The 27356-nt window shown below is 44.8% G+C and overlaps 1 protein-coding gene across 1 annotated transcript in view; it reads right to left on the bottom strand.

Moving 5' to 3' along the window:
* Positions 1–27356, bottom strand: part of ksr2 (kinase suppressor of ras 2) — a 568763-nt gene that overhangs the window by 102743 nt on the left and 438664 nt on the right. The window contains exons 12-13 of the mRNA XM_085961784.1: positions 8781–8822; positions 8300–8366 (exon numbers count right to left, since the gene is read on the bottom strand). Of these exons, the coding sequence (XP_085817910.1) occupies positions 8300–8366; positions 8781–8822 (109 nt within the window). The remainder of the gene's footprint in view (positions 1–8299; positions 8367–8780; positions 8823–27356) is intronic.

Here is a 27356-nt window from a genome sequence, read left to right as displayed (position 1 = left end):
CTTGTAAATCTTTTCTGTAATTTCTCCAGTGCTTCAATATTCTTTTTGTAGTATGCAGACCAGAAATGAGCACAGTATTCCAAGTGTCGTCTAACCAAAGTTGACATAAGAAAACTACTAGGCACTTGGTCTAAGCGTTAAACAAAGCTTTAATCAACTGTTTTACAACATGGAGGTCTAGTTGTGTCTTTCACTAGTTCCTGTTAAGAATGTCCTGCGCAAGCTGGGCCCATGCCCGAGTATTTATACTCTCCCTGGACAGCGCCACCCGCAGGCCGCTCAGTATTATTTCATAAGTCTTTCTTTCATGAATGACTGATTCATGTCAAAAGTTCTATTTGAATTTTACATTACCTTCCTGCTTTTGTATTCTATTCCTTTAGAAATGAGCTCCAGCACTTTGCTTGCACTCTTTGTGGCATATCGATTTGCATTGCTACTTTGAGCTATTTATACATCTGTATTCCCAGATCACTTTGTTCCTCGACCACGTTTAACTTCTTAGCTTCCAAGTGTCAGGCGACAAATGGCGGGCAGGGTGGTTGGAGGTGGGAGGGTCATGTGACGATACTTCCAGGAATACATCTGACCAGAGTTGGCAACCCTACACTCAACTGACATGCAAACTGAGTTGACTCCAAATAAAATTGTAGCTTTGTATGCATACTGGTAGAACAGCTGAGGTCTTTCAGCTATATGAAATGTCAGTTGAGTGAAATGCTGGTAGGCGGGGGAGAACACGCAGAGAGTTAGCTGTGATTTTTCCTGTATTTCTATGTCAGTTGTCCTGTCACAGCGAGGCTCCAACTCCTGCTGAGGAACTAAAGGCCAGACTAAAAAGTACAGAAACAAGCCGCAAATTATTTGATGAGAAATTCAGCCTAGAAAAAGCTCTTTAAAAGGTTTAGAAAAAATTCCATTCGTCCAAAAAGCTAAATGTAAGACTAAGGAAGTTGCTGATCTTGTGTAGAATGTGGAGGTACTGAAGGCTGTTTTGGAGAAGAATGAATGTGAGCACTGAAAACCTAAATGTCTAGAAATTGGATAAAGCCCGAAAATGGGCGCGGGGATCGCGGTGCGCGAGCAACCCACGCTGGTTCCACCGATGCAGGGAAACTTTGTGCTGCCTGGCAATTTACATGATTGCAGCGTTCAGCCCAGTGCTGAATGTGTGCTGAGTGGCTGCACCCTCAACAGCGGGCCCAAGTTCATGTGAGGCTAGCACCAATTAAAGCTAGCCTGCAATTCTTAAAGGGTATGTGCAGTTTAACGAGAGGACATGCCAGAAGTCATTCCAGAATTGAGTTTGAGCTGGGAAAGAAACAGGAATGGCACAACATGCCAGAGAACAGGCTGCAAGATTCTCCGATGCAGCATTGAAGGCCTTAGTGCAGGAGGTGGATAGGAGGTCCTGTTTCTGCCAAGGGTCAGGAGGCCCTCCAGACAGACTGCGAAGGCAATGGGAGCAGATAGCCATGCAGTGTTGCCCTGAGGACCTGGTGCCGAAAGAAGTTCAATGAGTGGTCAAGGTCAATGAATGCCTCTTCAAATGCCATATCCCACCAACTGCACCATTAGCCTCACACACTACTCAATGCACCACACCCCCATCACTCGCCAACCAACAATCTCTAAATCGACTCATATCTCACATTCATATGCTCCACCTCACCCTCACTCACTTACCGCTGCTGCAAGCCTCACACCCACATCACACAGTTTGCACAAGCTGTTCACCCATGACAGCCACATCAACCAAACACATTGCACCACACTCACTGACACACTTCCCTCTCTCTTGCAGGAGAAAGAGGCGCATAACTGCAGACAGCAGCAGCTAACTGGAGGGAGTCAGGCGCGCCTGCATATCCTGACCCCTGTGGAGGAGATGGTGCTTGGCATTATTGGAGCGGCCATGGCCAGCGACGGGGCTGAAACCATTGAAGATGACGGTATGCTCATACCTAATCCTCCTTCTCACATCCCACTTCCCCCTCATCCCACAATCTCTTCTGATTTACAAGCTGCACATGGTGTAAGCATGCACCTCTTGCTTTCCCCCCCTCCCCTCACCACAACCCTACCCTTGTGCCTTTCTCCAAACTGGACAGGCAATGGTGGAAGAGGAAGACGACAATGATGAAGAAGACAATGATGAAGAAGAAGACGACAATGATGAAGAAGAAACACTGTCATTCGCACTCACACTCGCCAGCTCCCTGGAGGGTGAGGTCGCACACGAGTTCTGCTGCACCGGGTTCAGACAAGGACTTCGATGGGGCGGCCTACAGAAGAATGCTGATGGGTGTACACAATTAAATGCTTGGTGCATTTGCAGGCCTGCTAGGAAGCCTGAATGCAATGTCAAGGAACATGGAGGGGTCCAGCACCAACCTTACACAAGGCTTTGGGCAGAGCTTGGAGCCTATCCTTTCCAGCATGGAAGGGGTGGGCAGATCCATTAGCGCACTTGTGGACCCAACCATGATGCAGCATCTGATGGCCAATGTCACAGCTTCAATTGCAGCACAAGCAGAAGCCGCCCAAGGTCTGAGTGCTGTAGTGGAAGCGCAGACTGAAATCATGCAAGCTCAGCTTGTTGCCATCATGGCTGTGATTACCAGTGCTGAAAGGGGCATGCAGGGTGTCACAGCAGTTCAGCAATCTGTCCTCCAACAGATTACAAGGATCACTGAGGTGCCGCCCCAGGGGAGTAGCAGTGGCTCCATGGACCATGAACCTGCTGTCCTCTCCCAGGATGACAGCATTTGTCCTTCCAATTCAATTTAATTCAATTCAATTTTATTTGTCATATATGCAGCAAACGTGTGTACTGCACAATGAAATGTTGATTTTTACAAGTCCTCCCAACATTGGAATAAATATGGCATAGCAATGATAAAAATACTAATAGAAATACAGTAATAATAAATAAAACAACAGTATAAATAATAGTTCGCCCCCCTGCCATCTGGGAGACACTACAGATGCATTCGCACCCGAACGACCAGATTTAGGAACAGCTTCTTTCCCAGGGCTGTCATCCTATTGAACTCTGCAAATAATCTCTAAAGCCTGCACATCTGCCAATGCACTTTATTATGTTTATGTTTATGTATTGCAAGCCAAATGAATGTTGAATGTTAAATGTCTTAATCAAAATGTACACTTTCGGGAGCCGCAAGCTTACATTTCGTTGTACTGCACTTGTGCACTAACAATGACAATAAAGTTGATTATAAATTATTCGTTCATGAGTCTTATAGCCTGGGGGTAGAAGCTGTTTCGAAACCTGCTGGTACGAGACCGTATGCTTCGATATCTCTTACCGGACGGGAGCAGGGCGAAGTGGCTGTGGCTGGGGTGGCTCGCGTCTTTGATGATTCTCAGGGCCTTCCCCCGGCACCTCTCGGGGTAGATATCCTGCACAGCAGGTAGTTTAATTCCTATAGTATGTTGTGCAGCTTTCACCACCATCTGTAGAGCTTTGCGGTCTATGGCGGTGCAGTTGCCATACCAGGTAGTGATGCAGCCGGACAGGATACTCTCGATGGTGCACCGGTAGAAGTTGGTGAGAATCTGGGGGGCCATTCCAAATTTCTTCAGTCTCCTGAGGAAGAACAGGCGTTGGCATGCCTTCTTGGTTACGACGTCGATGTGATTGGACCACGTTAAGTCCTCCGTAATGAATACACCCAGGAATTTGAAGCTGCTAACCCTCTCCACCTCAGCCCCTTCGATGTAGATTGGGGTGTGTCCCTCCCCCTGCCGCTTCCACCACTCCCACTCCGCCAGTGCCCTTGCTGTTGCCTGTAAGCCAGCCAGCCTAGACTGCTGCCGCCCATGCTGAGGGGGTGCAGTCTAAAGCCGGGTCTTCTAGGTCCAGAGCTGCTCAAGGTTGTCCTTCAAGGCCAGCTGCAGTCTCCGTCACTGAAAGTCAGCAGCCTTCCATCAGCCATGCTGCAGCCTCTGGGGTAGCACTGCATAGGAGCACTAGGACAGGCAAAGGCACACAGAAGACAGGCACTAAGGGAATGCACAAGGGTGATTAGTTGACTTTCGTATGTAATATTGGATGGACTGATGTATAAATTTCATTTGGAATGTTTGTTTTGTGGTGGCTTTTACTGTAGCATTGTGGCCAAGAGGACACTGTGATGGTCCGTAACAGAGGGAAGGTAAGGTATGGGACTGTGGGTGAATGGAGAATGGGGGCTGCTGCTGTGTTCACTGGTACCCCAGTCGGGTCAATTGATCACGGGCAGCCCGGCCAGAAAGGGGCTGTGTTGGTTGACTTTTCCCTTCGTCCTCCTCCACCTCAGCTCTTCACCAAATACCCGGGGGCAAAGGCTGTGCCCTCATGATGGCGATGTTGCTCAGCATGCAGCAGATAACGACGAATCTTGAGACACGCTCTGGTGAGTACTGCAGGGCTCCTCCAGAGCAGTCCAGGCAGCAGCAGCATTGTTTAAGGACCCCAGTGGTCTGCTCGATCAAATTCCATGCGGCAGCATGGTTTTCGTTATATGTACGCTGCTTGGGTTGCGCACCGGAGTCTTGAGCCAGGTGTTCAGCAGATAGCCTTTGTCACCCAGTAGTCACCCTTGGTTTGTCGTGGTGGCTCAAAAGCAGATGTTAAAGCGCACTGCCGCAGAATGAAGGCATCATGGCTGCTGCCAGGATATCGAGCATTGACCTGCATGATGCACGGAATATGGTCGCACACCAGCTGGACATTGAGGGAGTGGAATCCCTTCCGGTTGTGGTATATCACCGAGTTCACATGCAGCGCCTGCAAAGCAACATGTGTGCAGTCAATGGCACCTTGCATCATGGTGAAGCCTGCTATCCTGGTGAAGCCGTGTGCTTGCTCCGCCTGCTTCTCTCTGGCAAGGGAAGATGAAATGTATTCACCTCTCTTTGCATACAGAGCCTCCCTTACGCAACGGTGAACCGCGAACTGTGAGATGTTGCAAATGTCACCTGCTCCAGCCTGGAAGGAGCCTGTCACATAAAAATTCATGGCCACGCTCGCCTTCACAGCCACTGGCAATGCTGTCCTCATCCTGCTCTGAGGCTGCAGGTCTGCCTGCAAGAAGTGGCAGATGTCAGTGAGCACCTCCTTAGTGAAGCGGAGACGTCAGATGCCCTGTTCTTCGCTGAGGTTGAGGTAGGAGAATTGCTCTCTGAAGACCCTGGCTGGATATGGCCTCCTGCTGAGAGCCCATCTCTCCTTCCACCTACTCCTCCCTCTTCGAGCAGTGTGTCCTCCTCTGTGTTGCCTCTGCTCATTCTCCTTATCATGCTGCAGGCCAAGGGGGATACAAACTACAGCACTGGGAGCAACTGGTCTGAGTAGAAGCCTTGAAGTGACCTGCCACACCTCTCCCTGGAGGCTTCAGCAACTTCAAATAAGACACCAAACCAAGAAACACCTCTACAAACTCACCAAGAGCCAGTAGAAATCAATCACCAACTAACCTGAAAGCAGGTGATGATCCCTTTAAATAGCGCTGGTGGGGTCCTTCCTGCTGCTGAACGCATGTTCAGCTGTGGGAGGTTAAGTGAGGGCGTTAGCTACAGTGTTGAGGTTGAAAATGGTAGCGCTGGCGTTAAATCACGTCACAATCTGCTTACTCTGCATATTTCTGGCGCACAGTCCTTGCGCCGATGCAAATGACCTCACCAGAATGGTGGTCCAGTGCGTCCCCCAGCAGAAGTGTGTGCGTGCGTGGACGCCATTTTGGACACAAAATGGCACCCACAGTGCCGAAAAATCGGGCGCTATGAGGCCGAATTTCTAGGGCAAAGACTTTAGAGTCTACTCCCGACAATTCAAAGTCTTTTTTTGCACTAAAAAATTAATTAGCCAATAATGTGAATTAAGCAATGTTAATAAGGCAGTTAAATGGGAATCTAGAGTAAAGAATGATTTATCAGATAATTTGAATTAAAAAATTAAGCACAACCTGCTCGCGTACAGGAGCAGTGAATAGTGACTGAAAAGGGTTGTACAAGAATGATCAGGAACAGCTGCTTAGTCTCTGATATGACCAAAATATTGATAAAAGAATAATCAAGTGAAGGAATTACACAATTGTCTTTCAAGCTACAAACTAGAAGACCAAGAACACTGCACGATAGTTTTTCAGCTGTTTGGCTGCTTCAAAAAGAAAACTCCAGCGATTGTTTCCTATTGCATTCTTTATGATCGTCATGTTATAATCTTAAGAACATAAGAAATAGAAGCAGGAGTCGGCCATTTGGTCCTTCGAGCCTGCTCTGCCATTCAATAAGATCATGGATGATCTTCTACCTCAACTCCACCTTCCCGCACTATTACCATATCCCTTGATTCCCTTAGTGTCCAAAAATCTATCGCTCTCTGTCTTGAACGTACTGAACGACAGAACATCAACAGCCCTCTGGGGTAGAGAATTCCAAAGATTCACAACCCTCTGCGTGAAGAAATTTCTCTTCATCTCAGTCCTAAATGGCCGACCCCTTATTCTGAGACTGTGACCCCTAGTTTTAGACTCCCCAGACAGGGGAAACATCCTCCCAGCTTCTCTCCTGTCAAGCCCCATAAGAATTTTATATGTTTCAATGGGATCACCTATCATTCTTCTAAATTCGAGGGAATATAGGCCTAGTCTCCTCAATCCCTCCTCATAGGACAATCCCCTCATCCTAGGAATCAGTCTAGTGAATCTTTGTTGCACTCCCTCTAAGGCAAATATGTCCTTCCTTAGGTAAGGAGAACAAAACTGTACACAGTAGACCAGGTGTGGTCTCACCAAGGCCATATATAATTGCAGTGAGAATTCTTTACTTTCATACTCCCTTTGAAATAAAGGCTAATATACCATTTGGTTTCCTAATTGCTTGCTGTGATTCATGTACAAGGACACCCAGGTCCCTCTGAATACCAACATTTCCCAGTCTCTCACCTTTTAAAAAATATTCTGCTTTTCTATTTTTCCCTACCAAAGTGGATAATTTCACATTTCCCCACATTATATTCCACCTGCCACATTCTTGCCCACTCACTTATACCCCTTTGCAGCCTCTTTGCGTCCTCACACTTACTTTTCCACCTAGCTTTGTATCATCAGCAAACTTGGACACATTACACTCCGTCCCCTCATTTAAGTCATTGATATAGATTGTAAATACCTGAGGCCCAAGCACTGATCCTTGCAGCACCTCACTAGTTACAGCCTTCCAACTGGAAAATGTCCTGTTTATTCCTACTCTCTGTTTCCTGTCCGTATATGTGGATGTTATTTTTAATATTTTGATTTAAATCACAATTGTACTATTAATATAAGAGGTGTATAAGACGGGCAGCCGATCTGATTCTGTCAGTTTCCCGCCAGGCGGGTTAGGTTAAAATTACCTTCCTGGTTTCTGAATGAGTCGGAGCGACAAATCATTTACCTCAACTGATTAGGGTTCGCATCTATTTATAAGGGGTTTAAATGTATTAAAAAGTTCAGTGAACATCCTAAACCACAAACACTGCATAACGTCAACTGATTTATGGCAGTGTTGCAGATTGTTTTACTTTTCAGATTACATATTACCATAATAGATATATGTGCAGTGATATACCTTCTGGAGGTGCTTCCAAAGTTGGGTTGAATTTTTCTGACTGTGCTGTCCAAGTTGTACTGTTAGAAAACTGTTAGAAAACCCTATTTAACTGCAGATGTTCAGAAGTACCATAATATATTAACAGCAAATAAGTGAGAGGGCAACACATGATGAAAACTAGCGTGTTAAATAGTTATTTTCTGTACTGCGATCCTTGGCCCTCATTAATTGTGTACATTAAGATGCCACTGATGTTATTTCTGTTAAAACAATAGGTCAGTGTGCGTATACATGAGAATGGTTGGGAAGTGGGTTTAACATTTTGTACCTTCAATATGTCTTGGGTTTTTTTGGTAAGGTTTTAGAAGCTTTTTCCTTTCTGCAGAGCAGGCAGCTGTCAGGTGGCTTGGTCTAAGTCCACTGCCAGTAAGGTTCCATAAGCATGTAAGAAGATGTGCGAGAACAATCCAGGACAAGCCTCTTTCCAAATCTACCCCCATGTCAGAAAGCACCCGGCTTGCACTAGGAGCGTTGGCTATTGTGGCAAAGTAGGAGCAGTGCAATAACTTAGCGTGGCAAAATGTCGCCATGCCACTCTACATTTTATTGATCATTCAATATTCCTGCAGACTGTATACAATGCTTCGTATTCACAAGGTTCATTGTAATTTTAGTCAAATTAGCCAGTATCAAAATCTCTTACATGGGGTCAGAGTTGACAGGATGGAGAATAACTTGTGGAGTTCGGCTTTGTGTGTCAGGTGTGACATCTAGGAACAAGATATTAGGTTAGAAGAGAGGAGAAATTACCAGCTGACAATTAAAAAAGTAATCATAAATTCTACATCAAATAAAGAATACCAACTCTCTGAAGGGCCTCAAAGGCAGCACATGGCACATATTAAAAGAAGATACCTTAATCTTGGGGAAATCAAATAGAAACTGTATGAATTTATTCATGTGCCCTAGTCAAATATTTATCAAAGGACCTTGCCTCTTACAGCAATGGCACACACACGATTCAATTCATTAAAGCATCTCAAATGTCAATAATTAATGGTAATAAAGTACTTTAAGAAAATGCAAGAACTATGACTACAGTTGCATAATACCCATCAAAAGGTGCTAACTTAACTGTGTAGTGCACTACAGAAAGGAATAATGGTCAATTAAAGATCACTTACCTGGAAAAATGAACTGCTGCTTGTACTTGAAATAATGAGAAGCTTGCAACAGAGAAAAGGCAGAACTGTAAGCAAAGCAATCGAGCCCAAGTAAAACACAGGCACAAAGGCATTCTCTTATCTTTATAATAATCATTACATTTGTCAACTTGATTGATAATAAGCCTATGTTACAAGCAACACTTTATATCAGGCTATCAATATTATAAGTTAAAACAACTGATAAAATGACACTAAAATTGCAGATTAAAATATTATACCAGTCCTATGGATTTTGCAAAGCTTTATGTTACTAGGTTCACAAAAATGGATTAAATGCCTTTTTCCCTCCTCGATTAACAACCTGCTAACAAAATGGTGGGCTATGCAGTTTTTAAACGTGCGATTACTTTGGATGCAAATTTGTTAACAGGATCGACAAAGCAACAATCAATCATGGTGCACATGTAATAATGGTGTTTTTCTTAAACACGTCTGAAGCAACTAATAAGCTACTTAACTTACAATCTACTTGTGGGGTGCACAGAGCATCTCAGAAATGACTGCATGGCATTTTTGCAAGGCTTGTTTTTCCCATCAGGCCCTGCAGCTACTGGTGAACCGTGCATCAGGAAATGCCAGAATCTGATTGGTGTGGAAGGGAGTGCCTCGAAGCACGTTACAGGATCTACAAACATGGGCTGGCATTTTCTCAAGGGAGGGGGATTGGGGGCGGGGGGACTCCGAGGCAGGCGGGAAATCCGGGAGGCCGGGTTTCCCACCGGACTTTAACGGCAGGGCTTGATTTGAATGTGAGGCCTTGGATACCCGCCTGCAGCCAGCCAGATAGAGAGGCTGGCTGGCTGCAGGCGGGTAGGACTCAGATGTGAGGGGTCGGTCCGGGGAAGGGATCGCGGTGTCGATATGGTCAGGGATAGGTGGGGGGGGGGGTGGGAATCACGGGGTCAGCATGGTCGGGGATCGGGGGGGGCCGGGGATCGGTCTGGCATAATAGGGGATTGGGCAGGATCGGGGAGGGAGGTCGCCAGGAGTGGGGTCGGCCAGGGATCGGGAGTGGGTTAGAGGATCTGTAGGGGGAGGTCTGGGATTGCAGAGGGTCGACAGAGGCGATGATGTCTGCCGAGGATTGGCGGGGGAAGAGCGGATTGTGGCCGGCCACAGCATCATCGGTGGGGTGGGGGCGAGGGGAGGCCTCATGGTGGGGATCGGAGGCCTGGGGAGGCGATCGAAAACCTGTGGGAGGGTCTCCGATCGTGGGGGGCGGTGGGGGGGTCGGGACCCTGGATCCAGGAGGTAAGTATAAAGCCACTTCCCGCCTGGATGCAGCAATCCCCGCCTCGCTTTAACTGCCAAGTTTCATGAATTGTGTGAAACCCGTCCACAGGCAGTTAAAAACCATATGGTGGTGAATAAGGAGGCTTCCAGCCTCATTACAACATTTAAATTGATGTACCGCCTCCGGGAGCGGGTTGGTCACCCGCCCCCCCACCCACCCCTGTGCTTGGGAGCTCGCCAGTGCAGGGTTGGGGAAGGGTGGTAAATGGCTGCTGCTATAGAATTTCACTGGCAATGCATCATTGTCATGTTGGTAACATTGAGCTAACTCCAATCTTCCTCACAAATGCCTGAAGTATCTGTAGAAAAATGCTGCTGGCCTATCGACTTTAAAGTGCCCGTTGTACCAGTTAAAATTTAATTCTGAATTTTGTGGTCCCTAGCAATGCTGGAATATTAGGGCCATAGTGTCTGTCTTCCTGTAACTGTGGATGAGCTATGTTCCAGGCTGTAACGGATTCTATCTCTGTCTGTGTTTGCTTGTCTTGGACTGTTATGTATGTGTTATCTCCAATATCGTTCTGTTTGTTTGTGACTGGTTTGGCCATTCGGTTTATCTGTTTGTTTCAGTCCGCTTGTCTTCTGCTTACATGGATCTGAACGGGTGGGAAGTTGGCCAGTGAAATTTCAGCGAGACCCGGGAGTTAAAATACCCCTCATTTCTAGGAGCATAGGAACAGGAGTAGGCCATTTAGCCCCTTGAGCCTGTTCTGCCATTCACTGAGATCATGGCTGATCTGTGACCTAACTCCATATACCTGCCTTTGCCCCATATCCCTTAATACCTTTGGTTAACAAAAATCTATCAATCTCAGATTTAAAATTAATAATTGACCTCAACTGCCATTTGTGGAAGAGAGTTCTGAACTTCTACCACCCTTTGCATGTAGAAGTGTTTCCTAACTTCACTCCTGAAAGGCTTGGCTCTAACTTTTAGGATATGTCCCCTAGTCATTAGCCCAGAACTGAACACAGTATTCCAGGTGTGGTCTAACTAGGGCTTTTTATAGCTGTAGCAAAACTTCTACCCTTTTGTATTCTAGTCCTCTAGATATAAAGGCCAGCATTCCATTAGCCTTTTTGAATATTTTCTGTACCTGTCCATGACATAGTAACGATCTATGTACAGGGATATAGGGCAAAGGCGGGTATATGGAGTTAGGTCACAGATCAGCCATGATCTCATTGAATGGCAGAACAGACTCGAGGGGCTAAATGGCCTACTCCTGTTCCTATGTTCCTACAGACCACTAAGTCTCTTTGGACTTCCACTGTTTCTACCTTTTCACCATTTATAAAGTACTTTGATCTTTTTTAGGTTCTGGAGCAGCGGCTGAGTTTCTAACTCATTCCGCTGCTCGCCCGATGAAAACTGATCTCGAGTTAATTGGCCTGAGTTTTTATCTTTATCACCTCTCTCAGGAGATTGCATGGCTTTCAGGTGGGGTATATATATACTGTATAGTGATGCACAAGACATTGCAGTTGTGTGGGACAGGCTTGATGGACCAGCGGGTCTTTTTGATATAACATTAACCAGTCTTTCCTCTTTACACATGCTGACAGACCTGCTGTGCATTTCCAATATTTTCTGATGTGTTTTTATTGGTGTAATGTCATGCGAGTGGTTGTGCGAGTAAGCCAAATATTTATTCTTCTGCATTTTGGCCACAATAGTTTGATGATGTTCCAGTCATTAATGAATTTGAGTTCATCAGTTCTTCAAACCAATGGAGCCTGTTTTTCTTAGATTTATGGGCCTGCCAACGCCCCTGTCTGATTTTCCTTTGCAAACTGCACCCAGGCAATCTTTTATGCCCATGTGCAATAAGGATCTGCACTAGTATTTCTCTGCCTGGGAATAGCAATGAATACAATTGAGTGAAGACAGTAAAAAATTGAAGGTAGACTGCAAAGTGCATCATAGAATCATAGAAATTTACAGCACAGAAGGAGGCCATTTGACCCATCGTGTCTGTGCCAGCCAAAAAAGAGCTACCCAGCCTATTCCCACTTCCCAGCTCTTGGTCCGTAGCCTTGTAGGTTACGGCACTTCAAGTGCATATCCAAGTACTTTTTAAATGTGATGAGTGTTTCTGCCTCTACCACCCTTTCGGGCAGTGAGTTCCAAAACCCACCACTCTCTGGTGAAACAAGTTCTCCTCAATTCCCCTTCTACCAATTACTTTAAATCTATGCCCTTTGGTTATTAACCTCTCTGCTAAGGGAAATAGGTCCTTTCTATCCACTCTATCTAGGCCCCCATAATTTTATACACCTCAATAAGGTCTCCGCACGGCCTCCTCTGTTCCAAAGCAAACAACCCCAGCCTATCCAATCTTTCCTCATAGCTAAAATTTTCCAGTCCTGGCAATATCGTCGTAAATCTCCTCTGTATCCTTTCTAGTGCAATCACATCTTTCCTGTAATGTGGTGACCAGAACTGTACGCAGTCCTCTAGCTGTGGCCAAACTAGTGTTTTATACAGTTCAAGCATAACCTCCCTGCTCTTATATTCCTTGCCTCGGCTAATAAAGGAGAGTATCCCGTATGCCTTCTTAACCACCTTATCTACCTGTCCTGCTACCTTCAGGGATCTGTGGACATGCACTCCAAGGTCCCTCTGTTCCTCTACACTTCTCAGTATCCTACCATTTATTGTGTATTCCCTTGCCTTGTTAGCCCTCCCCAAATGCATTACCTCACACTTCTCCGGATTGAATTTCATTTGCCACTTTTCAGCCCACCTGACCAGTCCATTGATATCTTCCTGCAGTCTACAGCTTTCTTCCTCACTATCAACCACATGGCCAATTTTTGTATCATCTGCAAACTTCTTAATCATGCCCCCTACATTGAAGTCTAGATCATTGATATATACCACAAAAAACAAGGGATCTAGTACTGAGCCCTGCGGAACCCCACTGGAAACAGCTTTCCAGTCACATAAACATCCATCGATCATTAACCTTTGCTTCCTGCCACTGAGCCAATTTTGGATCCAACTTGCCCTTGGATCCCATGGGCTTTTACTTTTCTGACCAGTCTGCCATATGGGACCTTGTCAAAAGCCTTTCTAAAATCCATGTAGGTTACATTAAATACACTACCCTCATCAAGCCTCCTTGTTACTTCCTCAAAAAATGCAATCAAGTTCGTCAGATACGACCTCTCCTTAACAAATCCACGCTGACTGTCCTTGATTAATCCGTGCTTTTCTAAATGACGATTAATACCGTCCCTCAGAATTTTTTCCAATAATTTGCCCATCACCGAGGTTAGGCTGACTGGCCTGTAATAGTCTATCCCTTATCCCCTTTTTTAAACAACGGTACAACATTAGCAGTCCTCCAGCACCACGCCTGTAGCCAGAGTGGATTGAAAAATGATGGCAGAGCCTCCGCTATTTCCTCCCTTGCTTCTCTTAACAGCCTGGGATACATTTTATCTGGGCCTGGTTATTTATCTACTTTCAAAGATGCTAAACCCCTTAATACTTCCTCTCTGTGTGTTTATCTCATCTAATAATTCACTCTCCTCCTCCTTAACTACAATGTCTGCACCGTCCCTCTCTTCTGTGAAGACAGATGCAAAGTATTTATTAAGAACCATGCCCACATCTTCCGCCTCCACACACAAGCTTCCTTTTTGGTCTCTAATAGGCCCTACTCTTTCTTTTGTTATCCTCTTGCTCTTTATGTATTTATAGAACAGCTTTGGGTTTTCCTTGATTTTACTTGTCAATATTTTTCATGCCCTCTCTTTGCTTTCCTAATTTCCTTTTTAATTTCATCCCTGCATTTTCTATACTCCTCTCGGCTTTCTGCAGTATTTAGCTCTTGGTATCTGACATAAGCTTTCCTTTTTTGCCTTATCTTAGCTGGTATGCCCCTTGACATCCAGGGGGGACTAGATTTTGGAGTCCCACCCTTTTTCTTTGTGGGAGCATATTTGCTCTGAACCCTCACTATCTCCTCCTTGAATGCTCCCCCCACCACTGCTCTGACACCGATTTATCTTCAAGTAGCTGTTTCAAGTCCACTTTTGCTAAATCACAACTCAGCTTAGTAAAATTGCCCTTTTCCCAATCGAGAACTTTTACTCCTGATCTATCTTTGTCCTTTTCCATAACTACGCTAAATTTAACTGAATTATGATCACTACCACCAAAATGCTCTCCCACTGATACCCCTTCCATCTGCCCAGCTTCATTCCCTAAATCTAAGTCCAGAACCACCCCCTTGTGACATACTGGCTACAAAAGTTCTCCTGAATGCATTTTAAGAATTTTGCGCCCTTTATACCTTTTACACTGATTCTATCCCAGTTGATGTTGGGGTAGTTGAAATCCCCTACTATTACTGCCCTATTGTTTTTGCACTTCTCAGAAACTTGCCTACGTATTTGTTCTTCTATCTCCCTCTGACTATTTGGGGGTCTATAGTATACTCCCAACAGTGAAATTGCCCCTTTTTGTTCTTCAGTTCAACCCATATGGCCTCATTTGATGATACTTCTAACATATCATCTCTCCTCACAGCTGTAATTGTTTCTTTAACCAATATTGCGAACCCTCTCCTTTTTTATCCCCCTCCCTATCTCATCTGAAAACCCTGTAACCAGGAAAGTTGAGCTGCCACTTCTGCCCTTCTTTCAGCCATGTTTCAGTAATAGCTATAGGGGGAAAAATTCGGTTGCTTTGCGCCTCCCATTAGCGCCCTAAGAGGGTGCTAACGGGGTACAAAGCAACTAGCACCCGGGCACGTCGCCGCCAACGCCTCCCGCAAAATTAAGCAGGAGGTTAGCGGTGGCGGTAACCGTTAGCGCCCCGTGACGCTGCGCCGTGGGCAATTAAATCATCGGCGTGCGCAGCGCCCCGCTCGCGCCCTTGCCGGAATCTTCGGTAGCACCCCCTGACTTACCGCCGGACGCTATGTCCGACGGGGTCAGGGGGGCCTACCTGCGGCCGGGGCGGCGCTATTTAAAGGCGAGGTGCCGGGCGGCCATTTTTGCTGCTGGCCGCCTGCCAGCACCTGCCCCCACTGCCATCCCTGGTCTCCTAACCCCCCCGCATAGTGCCGGCTGCACTCCAAGAGCCCGGCACTTCTCTTGAGCTCTTTTGCCGGCACTCCGATCCCGGTGGCCCTGCTGGGCCCCAGGTCGCGCTGCGCAAGGCCCCTCCCCTTTAAGAAGGGGAGGAAGGCCTGCAATACCGCGACACGTAGTGTATAGCTTCCCTCTTGGGGCGCTACCACTCAATTTTGGCTGCGGGGGTGCTAGTTTTACCCCTTTGTTGTCTATTTTCTAGCCTGATGCATTAGTGCTTTTGGCATAAAGGGTATAGAAAATGGAAGATGGAAATGTCTTCAAAGGAATAACTAGTAGTAATTTTCCCCACTGAATCATGTGACTTATAGTCTGTGATATCAAATGACTTTAATACAGAAAACAGTCATTGTACAGTCTGTGGGACATCTGCAGCCCTTGTGGTCTCTGTTGGGGCCCATGGTCCAATCCTATGCTTCCCATTTCTTACATTGCTGCCACTGTCTATCTAGCCCTTGTTCTTCGTGTCAATGTCCCAAGATCCTGCCACTGTTCCAATGCCCCTCCTGATTCAATCCTTCTCCTCCCTTCAACCAGATGCTGGTCCCAATCCTTGCCCCTCAGCAGATAATATCAAAGCCAGGACCAAGGGATACTTCCTGACTGCTGTGTGTCTCGGTAAGGCTCTGAAGTGGAGCCGTTTCCGCGAGTGAAATGAAATGTGGGGATTAAAATAAACTGTAAATGCTAAAAAACGGTAATAAAAATAGAATCTGCTGCTCTGTCAGCATCTAGTAATAAAAATAGAGGTTAATGTTTGGGATGTAGACCCTTAATCATGAAATGTATACTGTAGCCTGTCATAGAACAGCGCTGGAAGTTTAGAAGGCTTCTGACTTGGAGTATGCTGCTGTCCTAGCTGAAGGAGATTAGAAGAGAAACCATTTCAAATGTAAGATGGGAAAGGAAAAATAGCATACTTTCTACTGAGTAAATATTTAACTACTATTTAAAATACTTTTCAGATCCATGTAAGCACACACATTATAAACTATTTTGATCAAGATTTGAAAGTGTGTTTTATGGTTTCTTGTTGTAATGTCCTGATATCTTTTTAATGTCGCTGACTCGCACTTCTCAGTACAGGTACGTGAATATACAGAATATTTATTATTTACAGCTTGTTGAATGTCTTACATTGGAATCATAGGATCTTACAGAATAGAAGGAGGTCATTCAGCCCATCGTGCCTGTTATGTCTTCTAGCGCTCGTAGTGCTTTGTAAAGACGGCTCTGGACTCGGTAGTTTGTAATTATAACTACTGTTTTATTTGTGTTGTAATGGCTGCCTGCCGCATGGTGCGGGGTGATATTTCTAAGTCCTATGCAGCGCCTGCGCACTACTTTCCCAGCATCGTAGTGCTGCTACACTTGATTTGAGTGTTAGTACACTTGTACAATGTAGTCCCAACATAACTATGTAACATCCCTCTTTCCCAACAAAACTAATTACATAAATTTTCTATTTTACAATGTTTCCAGTTGAATAACGTTAACAAAATACAGAACGTGAGCTTTCTTTGCTCAATTTATATACAGATATTTGTCCATGTTGTTTTACTGTTCTGTGCGAATTATAATTGTCTTTATAATTATTCGCGATACCGCTCAGGTGGTTGTATGTTACTCCTCCATCTTGTGGATTTAGCTATAACTATTCCTTTCTGCGGTGTTTTGGTGTGTTCTTTTCTTGTTGCCGGTGCTGTCGTGTTTGGCTCTGGAGAGTGCATGTTTGCAGTTGTTGTATTTGAGGTGTTTGTTTCTGGCGTTATATTGTTTTCCGTGTCTGGTACCCTAACTGCTGTTAATGTTGTCCGCTGTTTGACAGCTTCAGGTGAGGGTCTGATATGGATCCTGTTTCGCCTGTATTGGTTTCCAGGTTCTGTCTCTACCAAGTAAGATCTTGGAGTATCAGCTTTTCCAATAATCTTGGCTGGACTCCATGTTCTCAACAACGGATCTTGTATATGCACTGATTGCCCATTTAGCAGCTCCGGTAGTGGTTTTGCATGCTTGTTATAGTGTGTGCTCCCCGTAGCTTGTGTTTCCATCAGCTTCTGCCGAACATCCTCTTGGTCCTGGGGAGGATATACCTTTGCTGGTAGAGTTGTTTTGTATTTTCTACCGTTGAGTAGTTCTGCTGGTGATTTCGAGTCTGCTCTCAAAGGTGTCGATCTGATTGCCAAAAGGGCGAGGTCTTGGTCTTCTCCCATCTCCTTGCTTTTAATGAGAGCTCTTTTGACTGTTTGGATCTGTCTTTCAATAAATCCGTGTCCCCTTGGGTAATGTGGGGATGAGGTAATTATTTTAAATCCGTATTTTCCAGCCAGTGCTCTGAATTCGCTGGAGGTGAATTGTGTCCCATTGTCGCAGGTGACCTTCTCTGGGATGCCCTGTTCTGCGAATAAGTTTTTTGCAATTTTTGTGACTGTTGTGGCTCTCATGTCGTTTATCCTTCTGACAAAAGGAAATTTTGAGTAGTAGTCTGCTACTATGATGTACCACTCCTGGTTGCACAGGAACAGATCTGTTCCGACCGTGTGCCATGGTCTCGGGGGTACTTCCATTGAATTATCTCCTCCTTCTGCTGTGTGTTTCGGTATTTCTGGCATATGCAGCATGTGGAGACCATTTGTTCTATGCTTTTGTACATGCCTATCCAGTACACAGCTGATCTGGCTCTTAGTTTACATTTCTCCATCCCCATATGGCCTTGGTGTATTAAGCGGAGAAGTTCCGTTTGCATCGTTTTTGGTATTATGATTCTTGAGCCAGCAAGGAGAACACCGTCCTCCACCGAGATGTCGTCTCTGATTGTCCAGTCCTGTCGGATTTGGTTTTGGACCTGCTGGATCTTCTCCGGCCACCCCTGTATTACCTGTTGCATGAGTAGTAGCAACTCCTCTTCTTTACCAGTCTCCTCTTGAATTTGGCTAAGCTTTGTGGGAGTAACATTTACGAGGTGGTGTATTTTTACTGTCAGGCCCTTCATCTCATGTTTTTCGTGTGGTGACAATCGAGACAATGCATCTGCCAGTGCCATTTCTTTCCCTGGCCGGTATTTTAATTCAAAGTCGTAACTTTGGAGTCTTAACAGTAACCTTTGCAGTCTTGCTGGGGCCTTGCTTAGGTTTTTCTTGTAAATTTGTTCGAGTGGATGATGGTCACTCTCTACCTCGAATTTTCTTCCGTATAAGTAGGTGTGGAACTTTTCGCATCCGTATACTACTGCCAATAGCTCTCTTTTGATGTTTGCGTATCTTGTCTCTGCTGATGTCAATGCCTTCGATGCGAAAGCTATTGGTTTTCCTTCCTGCACGAGGGCTGCCCCTAGCCCCCTGGTAGAGGCATCTACCTGTAGGGTGACAGGTTTTTTTCTATCGTAATAAGACAGGCTGGTTTCTTCACTTAATAATTCCTTTAGGTGTTTGAAGTTCCTTTCATGAGATTCTGACCATTGGTATTCGGTGTCTTCTTTTAGTAATTCTCTTAGGTTCGCAGTGTAGTCTGACATGTTCGGGATGAAAGAGCTCATATACTGGACCAAGCCGAGGTAGCTTCTCAGCTCCTTCTTGTTGTTTGGAGGTTTCATCTCTGCTATCGCCTCGACCTTTTCGGGATTAGGTTTGACACCCTCTGGTGTGTAGATCATGCCAACAAATTTGCATTTCGTACTTTTAACGATGCACTTCTCGGCGTTCAGCTTGATGCCAGCCGTTCTGGTGCGCTCCATGGCCTCGTGCAAGTGCACATCATGGTCTCTTTCATTTGATCTGTAAACTTGGATGTCATCAGCGATTCCAATGGCTCCTTCACAGCCTTTGTATGTTTCATCGATCATTTGTTGGAAGATGTCTTGGCTGACTTTCAACTCGAATGGCAGCCGCAGGAATTTATAACACCCCAATGGTGTATTAAAAGTCATCAGGTTAGTTGATTCTTCGTCCAGTTTTACGTTCCAGTAGCCGTTTCTGGCATCCAGTTTGGAGAAGACTTTGGCTCCTGCCAGTGCTGGTGTGATTTCTTCTAATGTTGGTTTGGGGTAGTGGTCCCGCTTTATTGCCTGGTTTAAGTCTTTGGGGTCCAGACAGATTCTGAGCCGCCCGTTCGGCTTTTCCTGTACCACAATCGAGTTTACCCAGTCTGTGGGTTCAGTGACCTTTGCAATTATTTCTTTCTCTTCCATTTCTTTTAGTTCGGTGTATAATTTTTCTTTTAGCTCGATGGGTATTTTTCTTGGAGTGTGGATGACGGGTTTTACCTCTGGATCTATTGTTATATGGTACTTGAACTCCCCGAAGCATCCTACAGTGTCATCAAAACATTCTGGATACATGTCCATCAAATGTTTCGTGTCCATGATTTGTGGACGATTTTCCAGTGGGGTGTTGCTGTCGACTTTCAGTGATGTTTTTGTTAGTTCATGGTTTACCGAGATTAACCCCAGCTTCTCGCAGCTGTTTAATCCCAGGATCGCCGGTCCCTCGGAGTCGGTCACATAGAACATGCAGTTGATGTTTCTGCTTTTGTGTGTTCCTTTTATATAGGTTGTTCCGAGTTGTCTGATCTCGCTCCCCCCATACGCTGTCAGCGTGACGTTGTTTGCTTTTAAACATCCTCTTTTCGGGTATCTATCTTCGCCCAAGTTTTCGGGGAAGATCCTCTGGTATAGCCTCAGTGGAAGGATGTTGCTCTGAGCTCCTGTTTCCAACTTTACTTTTAGATTGACGGTTGTGGGCTGTCCTTCGATCCTCTTTTTAATCTGGATGATAGTGTGCCATTCTTTCTTTGGGGTGCTTTCCGCTCTGGACGTTTCGTGTAAGAGAACCTTTATGGTTTCAATGTTCAGAGCTTTGTCATACCCGCAGTCTTCGTCATCTTGCTCACCCATGGTATGGATTTTGTTTTTCTTTTGTTGGTTCTGCTGCCCACCTCTGCTTTTGGTGTGTAGCCCCTCTCTTTTAGCTCTGCACATCTTTTGCCAGTGGTTTGCTTTACCACACGTGTTGCAGCTTGTTCCATACGCTGGGCATTTTCTTCTGTCTGTGTAGTCGTGTTGTCTTCCGCAGTTTCTGCACGTATTCTTCCCGCTGTCATATACTTGTTTTTGTGTGCTGTGCTTTTCGCGCACTGCATCTACTCTGTGATCCGGTTCAGGAGTTGTCCGCACATCAGCCGTATGAGTATTCAGCGTTTTCATCTGTTGTTTTGTGGCTTCGTGAGCCCTCGCTGTATCTATGGCTTCTGATATTCCAAGCTTTTCTTTTCCTATTAGTTCTTTTTGCACTTCTGTATGTGCTGATCCCCATATTAATTGGTCTACCAGCCTTTCTTCTAGTTCCGTAAACTTGCATTTGCTGGCTTCGTTTTTTAATCTCGTCAGGAAATTGTTAGCCGTTTCACCAGGTTCCTGTCTTAAGCTTTGGAATTTATACCTGTGTATGCTGTGGTTTGATTTAGGCTTGAGATGGTTACTGCACTTTTCATAAATCTCCGTAGGGTTCGTTTTATCCTCTTCGGATAAACTCCAGCTGTTATAGAGATCTAAGCCTTTTTCTCCCACCCACAGTAGAATATAGCTGACTTTTTCCTTGTCGGAGGAGCCTTTCAGGAAACTTTTAAATGTAAGCTCGCATTTTTGCTTAAATTTCCAGAAAGCTTCCACGATATCGTCGGCTTCCCAGTTCATGATGGGGAGCATATTCGCGGTCAGTGCATTGGACGCCGCCATTTTAGCTGCCCGTATGATTCGCGGTTACAACGCTGCAGAGTTTACTTTTAAATTTCTTTCTTCAATCTGATATCATTTTTATTTGCGTAAGTTTTACTCACTTATACCGCTGCCACCATGTTATGTCTTCTAGCGCTCGTAGTGCTTTGTAAAGACGACTCTGGACTCGGTAGTTTGTAATTATAACTACTGTTTTATTTGTGTTGTAATGGCTGCCTGCCGCATGGTGCGGGGTGATATTTGTAAGTCCTGTGTGGCGCCTGCGCACTAATTTCCCAGCATCGTAGTGCTGCTACACTTGATTTGAGTGTTAGTACACTTGTACAATGTAGTCCCAACATAACTACGTAACAGTGCCTGTGCCAGCTCTTTGAAAGAGCTACCCAATTAGTCCCACACCCTGCTCTTTCCCCATAGCCCTGTAAATGTTTTCCCTTCAAGTATTTATCCAATTCCCTTTTGAACGTTACTATTGAAACTGCTTCCACCTCCTTATCAGGCAGTGCAGTCCAGATCACAACTCTCTGCATAAAAAAAATTCCTCATGTCGCCTCTAGTTCTTTTGCCTATCACCTTAAATCTGTGTCCTCTGGTTACCAACCCTTCTGCCACTGGAAACAGTTTCTTCTTATTTACTCTATCAAAACCCTTCATGATTTTGAACACCTCTATCAAACCTCCTCTTAACCTTCTCTGCTCTCAGGAGAGCAACCTCAGTTTCTCCAGTCTCTCCACATAACTGAGGTTCTTCCTCCCTGGTACCATTCTAGAAAATCTCTTCTGCACCCTCTCTAAGGCCTTGACATCATTCCTAAACTGTGGTGCCCAGAATTGAACACAATATACCAGCTGAGGCCTAACCAGTGTTTTGTAAAGGTTTTGCATAACTTCTTTTATTTTATACTCCATGCCTCTATTAATAAAACCAAGGATCCCATATGCTTTTTTAACAGCCTTATCAACTTGTCCTGTCACCTTCAAAGATTTGTGTACACACACCCCCAGGTCTCTCTGTTCTGCACCTGCTTTGAAATTGTACCATTTAGTTTATATTGCCTCTCTTCATTCCTCCTACCAAAATGTATCACTTCACACTTCTTGTGTTAAATTTCATCTGCCATGTGTCTGCCCATTTCACCAGTCTGTCTATGTACTCCTGAAGTCTGTTACTACCCTCCTCATTGTTTACTACATTTCCGAGTTTTGTGTCATCTGCAGACTTTGAAATTATACCCTGTATACCTAAGTCCAGGTCATTAATATATATCAAAAAGAGCAGTGGTCCTGATACCGATCCCTGGGGAACATCACTCTATACTTCCCTCCAGTTTGAAAAGTAACCGCTCACCACTACGCTCTGCTTTCTGTCCCTTAGCCAATTTCGTATCCATGCTGCCATTGTCCCTTTATTCAATGGGGTTGAATTTTCCTTACAAGTCTATTATGTGGTACACTGTCAAATGCCTTTTGAAAGTCCATATACACATCAACTGCACTTCCCTCATCCGCCCTCTCTGTTACTTCACCAAAGAACTCAATCAAGTTAGTCAAATGCGATTTGTATTGACTTTCATTTATTAGCCCATAATTTTCAAAATGCCAATTAAACTTTTTCACAATTATTGTCTCTAAATATTTCCCAACCACTGATGTTGGGTGGACTGGTCTTTAATTTCTGGGCTTAACCCTCCTCTTTTTTGAACAGAAGTAACATTTGCAATCCTTAAGTCCTCAGGCACTACCCCCATATCTAAGGAGGACGGGAAGATTGTGGCCAGAGCCTCTGCAATTTCCACCCTTACTTCCCTCAGTAACTTAGGATGCATTCCATCCAGACCAGGTGACCTTTCTACTTTTGAGTACTTCGAACCTTTTAAGTACCTCCTCTTTATATATTTTTATCCTATCCAATATCGCTACTATCTCCTCCTTTACTGCTACTTGGCAGCATCCTCTTCTCTAGAGAAAACAGATGCAAAATATTCATTTAGTACCTCAGCCATGCCCTCTGCCTCCACAAGAATATCTCCTGTTTGGTCCCTAATCGGCCCCTCCCTTCCTTTGACTACCCTTTTACTATTTATGTGCTTATAAAGGACTTTTGGGTTTCCTTTTATGTTAGCCGCTAATCTGTTCTCATACTCTCTCTTTGCCCCTCTTATTCCCTTTTTTTAGATCTCCTCTGTACTTTCTATATTCAGCTTGGTTCTCTACTGCATTATCAAGCCTCCTTTTTCTGTCTCATTTTAACCTCTATATATTTAGTTATTCCGGGAGCTCTAACTTTGGATGGCCTCCCTTTTCCCTTCATAGGAATATGTTTACTCTGTATCCGAACCATCTCCCCTATAAAGGCCTTCCATTGTTCAGTTACAGTTTTGCCTACCAATTTTTGATTCCAAACCACCTGGGCCAGATCCTTTTTCAACTCACTGAAGATAGCCCTCCTCCAGTTCCCACATGGACCACAACTTCTGGTTGTTGGCCTGGCCCCCGCCACCCCCCACCCCAAAAAAAACACATTCTGCACCCTTGCGGCTCTGTTTTTTATTGTAACACTGAGGTTCCTAATGATTCATTTAAGTTCGAAAATGCTACAATAATAAAATTCTGTATGCTCACCTGTAGAGGACTGCGGAATCATAGCAGCTAAATAGAAATACAACAGTGCACAAATTCACTGCTTTCAATGAAGCAGATTGTGATTGGAACAGAACCCACCGTGTAGCAGTGAGATGTCCTTTCAGCATTTCTCAACCTATCACTACATTTTGCGCTAACTAACAGCTTTGTTAATAAATCTAATGAGAAGTCTTTGCTATTGTGAGCGCCAATGATTATCGAGCAAGTGTAACTACCCCGACCCATAACTGGTCAAGAGACATAGGCCTGGAGTTTCTGCTTTGGGCGCAATCGGCGATCTGGGCGCAAATTGCGCTCAAAATTGCGCTAGTTTTGAGAAGGTTTTCTTTGGTCAAGTTTCCACTTGAACTCATTTGCATATGGCTGAACGTAAAATCTTCCATGAACCAGTGCAGCAGGCAGCGTTTTAGAACTTAACTTTTTTAAAATAAAAAATCTTCATTAAAACATATTCCTTGATATATTTAAGTGTGGTAACTGATACAGCTTTATTAAAATAGGTTCATCAAAAAAATTAGCATTTTTAATCAGAGTGTCTGGTCCACCACCTGTGAGTAACCTGATTTTAAATAACTGAAAATGATGTTAAAAACTGCAGAGAACCATTTACAAGTTACATTGGTGTACAGGAGTCACTTTCTTAGTAAATTAAAAACTAACATTTTTTTTTAAAGGTGCCTATTAGTGCACATGCGCCTAAACAAAACAGCTTAATTTTAAGAACCTCTTCGAAGGCCCGCAAATGAGCGCATTAGCGGAAACTCGCAATGGTGATTAATTCGACCTGGGGGCATGGCCAGTTTTGTGAGCAGGGCCAGCTTCTAGCACAATGTTTTTTAAGAACTGGCGCAAAAGATTGTGGAAACTCGATTTGCGCTGAATGTAATTTGCTCCTAAAATTCCTCGATCTTTTGCGCAGGTTTGGCCGATTTCGGGCGAATTGCGCTGAAAAAACCAGCGTAACCGAGTGGAAACTCCAGGCCGTAAAGTTATTAGATTGAAAAGGGGGAAAATGCATCCCATTCTCACTAAAAGTCACTTTCCAAGGGGCACAAATGCATTGAGGCACAGCTACACACACCATAAACATACTCTGACATGAGGATAGATCGTAGCGTAGATTTTATGAATTCACCTTCCCAGCCCTGAACGTCACTTGCCAGGAATGCATACCGAGAATTCAGGTGCAGCAGTTAGCCCGTCCTGCAGAATTTTCCATTCATTAAATTCCCAATAATACTCCATGCCAGGAATATAAATTCATAAAATCTGCCCTAATGGGCCAGAAATTGGCGAACGGGGCTTGCCGCGCGTGCAAGCCCCGTATATGCACTTACCCCGCGCTACTGCCGATCAGCTCCAGGGACGCCTGGACTTGGTGTTTGAAAAAGAAGAATCCCGGGCAGCGTATGACGTCACGCCGCCCAGGAGTGCAGCCAGCGCGAAGCCAGGAGCGTGCAGTGCAAGTGAGACACGCCCCTTGAGGTCTCAGTTTCACTGGACACGCCCCCAATGTTTCTGTCAAGCTGCTAAGCATTTTTACATGCAAAGCAGCAGTTTAAATAGGTTTTTGGAAGTTTTTTGAAGATTTTGGTAACTTTTATAAACTTTTTAAAATGTTTACATTATTTTGAGTAATCTGAAGTAGTTTTAAAGAGAATTAAAGCAATTTAAAGACTTTTAAAAGCCCTAAAAGAATTTTTTTAATTCCATTTATTTATTTAGCAATGTCGTCGTCATACGTGTCTTCACACTGTTCCCTTTGGGGAACTGTATGAAGTGGTGGAAGGATTTATGGCCATGATTAACGCTCATTCCGTGACCGTAACCATCTTTGAACCAGCCATTAGGGCGGTTAGTCCTATGGCGGGAGGGTTTTACGGGCTCCCACAAGCTATACAAGGAGGGGGGGCCACCCACACCCACGGACGCAAATATCCCACTGGATGTCAACCCAGAATTTAGAGCCGGAGCTCCGACTCCACTTGCCGGGACTGTCTGGAGCGGGGTTCGAAACCCTACCCTGATCTGGCCCAGCGGCGGGGATCCTACCGCTACGACAAAGGCCCAATCCGATTAGCAACGTGAAATGGCAGCATAGGGCTCCAGTCACGGGGAGGGAAAAGGCGCAGGAAACGTATGGGTGTCACCTTTTGTGCGGAGTGGGCCTTTTGTGTAGCAGTAAGCATCCCCGCCGCTGGGCCAGAAGGAGTAGGGTTTTGAACCCCACTCCAGACAGTCCCGGCAAGTGGAGTCGGAACTCCAACTTTAAATTCTGGGTGGACATCCAGCGGGATACTTGCGTCCGTGGGTGTTGGTGGCCCCCCCCCTCAGATGGGTTGTGGGAGCCCGTAAAACCCTCCCGCCATAGGACTAACCACCCTAATGGCTGGTTCAAAGATGGTTACGGTCACGGAATGAGCGTTAATCACGGCCATAAATCCTTCCACCACTTCATACAGTTCCCCAAAGGGAACAGTGTGAGGATACGTACGATGATGACCTCTTGCGCAATGCACCTCCTTGGACCCTCAGTTGCAGATGCGAGGGGGCAAGTCGTGCAATTGTTAAATTTTTCATTTTATTGACATGTAAAATGTTGGCCCAGTAATTCCCTTCCAAATGCGCGAGTACGGTCGGGGTACTTACGCATCTGGCCGGATGAAATGCCGGTTTTCAGCATGCACAGTGCATGTGGGGAAAACCGGCATTTCCTGTCCTCTGAACAAAGGGGTTCAGAGGCAGAACGCGTGCGACTGCACAGGCAGCGCGTGCGCAGTATAATTCGCCGCTTACATTAATGCTTTCAGTGAGGTCAAGTCATTACAACTTACACATGAAAAAAGCATGGGTACAGTTGCTCCAGAGGCTGCGGAGGAAGATATTTATTATCGTGGAGCTTCTGAAAGTATGTATGTCTGTATATATTCCTTTGCGTGTTATGTATATATTCCTTTACTTATGTGTATGAATGTATTATTTAATTATGACTTTCAGAGAAAGTAACTTATTGGAAAATCATAATTAAAAACATACATTCATACACATTAGTAAAGGAATATAAAACATACATACATATACGTAAAGGAATATATGTGGACATACATACATAACTCATTCTCACATTCCATTCACACAGCCACAATTGCTCCTTCTACCTACCGTTCTGAAAACCCTTTTAAAAAAAAAAAATTTTTTAACTTTAAAACTTACTTAAAATTTCTTAAAATAACTTCCCTCCCTTTCCCAAACAAAAATATTGCATTTCAGAAGCTCCACGATAAAATATATCTTCCTCCGCAGCCAATGAACAACTTTACACTTGCTTTTTTCAAGTGTAACTTCTAAGGACTTACCCTCACTGAATCCATCATTGAAATCCACAAAGTTCACTGCGCAAGCGCTGCCTGTGCAGTCGCACGCGCTGTGAATAGACCTCGGGTCTGGAAATGCCGGCGTTCCCCGCATGCGCTGTTCCTGCTGAACGCCGGCATTTGCAACGGCCAAATGCGTGAGTACCCCGACCGTACTCACGCTTCTGGCCGCGAATTTCTGGCCCAATATGTCTCAACCAGAGCAATATACAATAGCAAAGTTGGATATAAAATCTCATCAACACATTACATTTCATTTTGTTAATATTGTTAATTTTCTTTCCTCGACATTCCTCGGATCATGAGGTTTCTCACTTTTGTTAAATTCTATTAACAACTTTTGCACAGTGATGCAGTATTATTAATTAGGGTACTCTCAAATACAGC

Source organism: Somniosus microcephalus, chromosome 19 (assembly GCF_052327205.1).
Source record: "Somniosus microcephalus isolate GS21.2 chromosome 19, FLI_Smic_1.0, whole genome shotgun sequence".
NCBI classification, from domain to species: Eukaryota; Metazoa; Chordata; class Chondrichthyes; order Squaliformes; family Somniosidae; genus Somniosus; species Somniosus microcephalus.
This window is presented reverse-complemented; position numbering and strand designations above follow the sequence as displayed.